The 4450-nt window shown below is 40.9% G+C and overlaps 1 protein-coding gene and 1 pseudogene across 1 annotated transcript; both read right to left on the reverse strand.

The window, feature by feature from the left end:
* Nucleotides 1-209: 209 nt before the first annotated feature.
* Nucleotides 210-3353, reverse strand: LOC122010942 (annotated as a pseudogene).
* A 34-nt stretch (nucleotides 3354-3387) lies between these two features.
* On the reverse strand, nucleotides 3388-3808 carry LOC122010943 (60S ribosomal protein L9-like; the record flags this gene model as incomplete). The annotated part of the gene is made up of 1 exon (XM_042567404.1): nucleotides 3388-3808. A coding segment is annotated over exon 1 (366 nt), but the record flags the coding sequence as incomplete, so codon positions are not given.
* Between the last annotated feature and the right edge of the window lie 642 nt (nucleotides 3809-4450).

Below are 4450 nucleotides of genomic sequence, written 5' to 3' on the forward strand. Positions count from 1 at the left end.
ATACGTAGAAAACTCAAAGAAAAACTAGTTTTTAAGAGATGAAATGTAGAATTAGACCACAAGCATAGGTTATTAGATAAGTTCTGCAGTGACTAAACACTTAAGGAAAATGTCATATCAGATATCTTACATTCAAACAAATTTTGCCGTGAAAACTGGAAAGCTAGGTATTTTCAAATGTTGTGCTTTCCAATACAAGCTAAAAGATATGTGACCTCGTGCGTGTATTTCTTGAGGGGAATGGTGAAAGCACGACTGAGTCCAAGATCCGCAACTTTTAGCATCATAGTCTTGCGGTCCATTAAAAGATTGTGAGGCTTAAGATCCCTGCAAAATTAAGGAGCAAATTATTCAACAAGATCTTATCTTTAACATACTGAAACAAGATGGTGAATGAGTTTTTTCCAACCTGTGCAACACTCCATGACCATGACAGAATGAAATTCCTTTGCAGAGTTGATACATCAAAATCTACAGCAAGAGACCTTGTGAGAATCTAAAAGTACCATAATTTATCAAATATTTAGTGTCCTATCCCTAGTGGAAGCAGAGAAATTTTCTGCCCTAAAATTCATGTTGTTGATGCACAATTGACATCTTTTAAAGAACCTTTCAAGAAACAGAGAGAAATCATGATGCTCTTCAACAACCTCTTGGTAACGAGGATTTCAACAAATTTTGATGCATCATATTGGGTGGTAGAAAAAAAAAAATCAGCTCTTAAATTAATTTTTACCTTAACAGTCATTGGTGGCATCATTTCATGGCTCTGGCGGAAACTTCTGATGTACTTTTTCAGATCCGTGAATTCGCATAAATCTTCCTTCATTCTTAAACCTCATAAATCTAAGCAGCATGGAGGAGGCATGATTATAATTAAACTTCCACATAATCAATAGATGTGAATTCACATTCTGTGATCCGAATACATTAACACTAATTTATTGAAAGGTTCATTAAACATGAGATTGAAAAGGAACATGAATTCTTCCAAAAAAAAAAACAATGCTCCAGCTCAAAGGAGGTGCAAAATGTGGGCTAGAGAGCACCTCGAACCTTGGCCTGCATATTCCTTGACCTCTTAGATATAACTACAATCTTGGTAAAAATTAAACAGAATCAAAGCAAAAGGAATAATATTTATCCAACTCCAAGGCATCAAAAGAAAATCAGAATATCAATGGAAGAAGTAACACATGAACAATAGAACGATGTCACAACCAATTCCAAGGAAGCCCACATATTACTATAATGGCCTCAAGTAACTAACATGAATTATTGACGATATACCGGCATCAATTAAACAAAAGATATGGCAAAAAATATCTGGACGTGTACAAGAAAAATCTTGCAAATTTTAAAAAAATTGAAAAGTGTCAGAAAGATCATCATGTACCTGTTAAAGCAAATGTGCCACCAAGCACGGCACATAGCCGAGTTAGGAAATGAAGAAAACTATGTCGTTCTTCTCTTATTGTCACCGTAATAGGTGACAGATCATACAAGAAGAAAACAGCTGTTCAAAGGAAAAGGGAAAAATGGGGTTAAAATTCTACCCAAAAAAAAAATAAATCATTTTGTATGTTAAATCAGTATGACGCTTGAGACATTGACCTGGCCATGACCTATCAAAGTCACGCATTGGCACAAAGTATTCTGTGACAGAAAACTAGTTTGTAGGCAACACTTCTTTAGAGAGGTATCTGTATTCCGTTGGAACAATCTGCATTGAATTACCAATTAACCTCTTTCTTGTCTTTTAGAAGGAAAAGGTAGTACTACAAGATTGAATCTAAAGACAATCGAAAACTAGTGTTCTGCATATTATATTAATTAAAAGAGTAAAATCAAAAAGGTTATAGATCACTACACAAACTGTGTAGAAAATAAGATGTGGCTAGAGTTTGACTAAACCATAATAGACTAAGTAGTAATGTAAACGTCAGGACGTGAGGTTTAACAGTATATATTTATCTCACTACAGGGAGAGTAAATTTCTCAGTTGAAATCACAGAAAAATGCAAGTAAATGAGTGCTACTTTTGCTAATGCAGGTTAATCCAATAAATGAAACCAAAAACGGTAGGTTGAAAAACCAAAAGATAAAATTTTTATTTAATGAGATATAAGAAAAGCCTCAAATGTCAAGAAAAAAAAAACATCGTAATACAATCCTGCAATTAGATGAAAGGGCAGAAACAACCTTTATATAATACTTGAACGTTCCACTTGTATCATCTAGTATCCTTGCAGTTCCATCAAGAGGATTATGGATCCCTGGATACTTTGGTCCAAAAGACAAATCGTGAATCACATGACTTACATTCACCTAGATCAATATACGAGAATGGAAAGATATTAATATGCACGTTACTATAGGAAGACATTGAATCTACTAGCATAGTTGGATCCATATAGAGTCTCTTCCTTTGACCAACTCCACTTAGTTGGAGTCTCTTGCTTCGTACCAAGGGGTGTTAAAAATTAATGAAAAACCGTTTGGATCTAGCAACAATTGTTAATTTAGCTATTTGATGACTATTTATTTCTTCATGAAAGTTTGGATCTTTCTAATGAGGAAATGCCACATGTATGAATGCTTCAGAAATTTCAAAATTAACCTTGCGAAATTAACAAGAAATTGAGATTTGATAGGTCATGAAAAAGATTATGAACATGAAATTGAATCTGATTTAACATTATTAGACGTTCAGGAAGATATTTACAGCAGATCAAATTCACGCAGCTGGTTTTGATTGAACGTCTTGTCCCTGTTTGAATCTATATCTACAAGAAGAGGAAGAAGAAAGGCGCTTTGGGGAGGAATAGATTCAAGAGAAACATGGACAAGATGTCGATCCGTGAAACTCGTTAAAAAAAAAATAACTCGTTAAAAAAAAAATTGCACCTTTGTGCCAATTCGAAACAGAAGAATGCCGACGGAAACAATCAAGAAAGGCATTGAAAACCTCCGCAGACCACTAACCAGATCGCGAGCATCGTGAGGCAGAGCAGCACGTCGACGGCGGCTACGATCTTCACTCGGCGCCACCACAACTTAGTCGCGCGCTGTTGCCCCGTGAGCCTGGAGCTCAAGCTCCGGCTCATTGAGATCACGCCGCCCGGAGACCCCGGGAACGCCTCGATCTTGAGGGCTCCATCGTTCTTAGACCCGTTCCTGGGTTTCCCGCCGGATCCGACCCGGAGGACCCAGTTGAGCACCTCTCCGTCGATCTTGCCCTTCCTGTGAGCGTTCTCGTAGGCCTCGCGTAGGCGCTCGAGGAAGGCGAGCATCTCGGCGTTGCCGGCGCCGGCGTCGTCGTCGATGGCGAAGAAGGTGTAGCCGTCGCGCATCAGGAAGCCGAACGTCTTGTCGGCCTCGGTGTGGGACCTTTTTCTCCCCAAGGAAGTTCCCGATCTCAATGCAGCTGTTGTTGGGAGTGATGGAGCCGTTGATGGGAAAGTGGGCATAGACCAACCGCATTTTGTAGCGGTACCCCTTTGTGACCCCCGCGATCAGGTTATCGATGTGGCTTAAGGAGGTGCGGATGGCGGCCGTAGTCTTCCGAGATCCGAACCAAGCGTCCACCTTCAGCTTCTTCCCGCCCTCAATGAGCTCGAAGTCGAGATTGAGATGCTTGAAGTTGCGGGTGAGCTTGCCACGCGGGCCCTCCACCTCCACGATCTTAGCGTTCACCTTCACAGTGACGCCCTCAGGGATATCCATCGTCTGCGAGGACAGGATGGTCTTCATCTTCACCGGCTGTCTCACGATCCGCCGCTGACTCGAGAACGAACGAGTAGAGAAACCCTAGTCCTATTCAAAACCCCTCAAAAGAATAAAAGCTTAATTTAACAAGAATAAAAGTAAATACTAAAAAATATTAATAGATCTACACCATCACCTTAATTTAACAAGCTTTAAACCCCTCAAAAGAAAGTCTAGTCATCAAAACAACCAGTGCAAAGAAATTCCGACAAGGAACTCAAAAATCCCAACAGATCTAGCCCAGAGCTGACCGATTTCCTCCAAGAAAACACTAAGAAACAAGCTAAGCACACAAGGATCAACAAGGGATCACCTCCGCGTTTGACGAGAGCCGCCATGAGTGCAGACGACGAAGGAGCAGCCCCGAGGAGCCAAATCCGAGCACCAGCAGTGAAAACAGCAACGGAATCAAGATGATTTCCGGGGAAAAGGCCGCCGACGAATCAACGGAGAAACCAGAAAGCATGAGGAGAAGAAACCCTAAGAGATGGAGCAACCCGCAAGAGGGCAAAGACAGAAGGGAGAGGAGAAGAGAAGGGGAAAGAGGATATGGATGTGGTCGTTTGGGAAAGCGGGGCATTCCGCAGACCTCACAAGGGAGTCGTGTGTTGATCTTGATCGAGAGAGGAAGGGCGTCGATCTAGGAAGGGGAAGGACAGCGCGATCTAGGAAGAGGAAGGTT

The sequence above is a fragment of the Zingiber officinale genome, chromosome 8A (genome assembly GCF_018446385.1).
Source record: "Zingiber officinale cultivar Zhangliang chromosome 8A, Zo_v1.1, whole genome shotgun sequence".
NCBI classification, from domain to species: domain Eukaryota; kingdom Viridiplantae; phylum Streptophyta; class Magnoliopsida; order Zingiberales; family Zingiberaceae; genus Zingiber; species Zingiber officinale.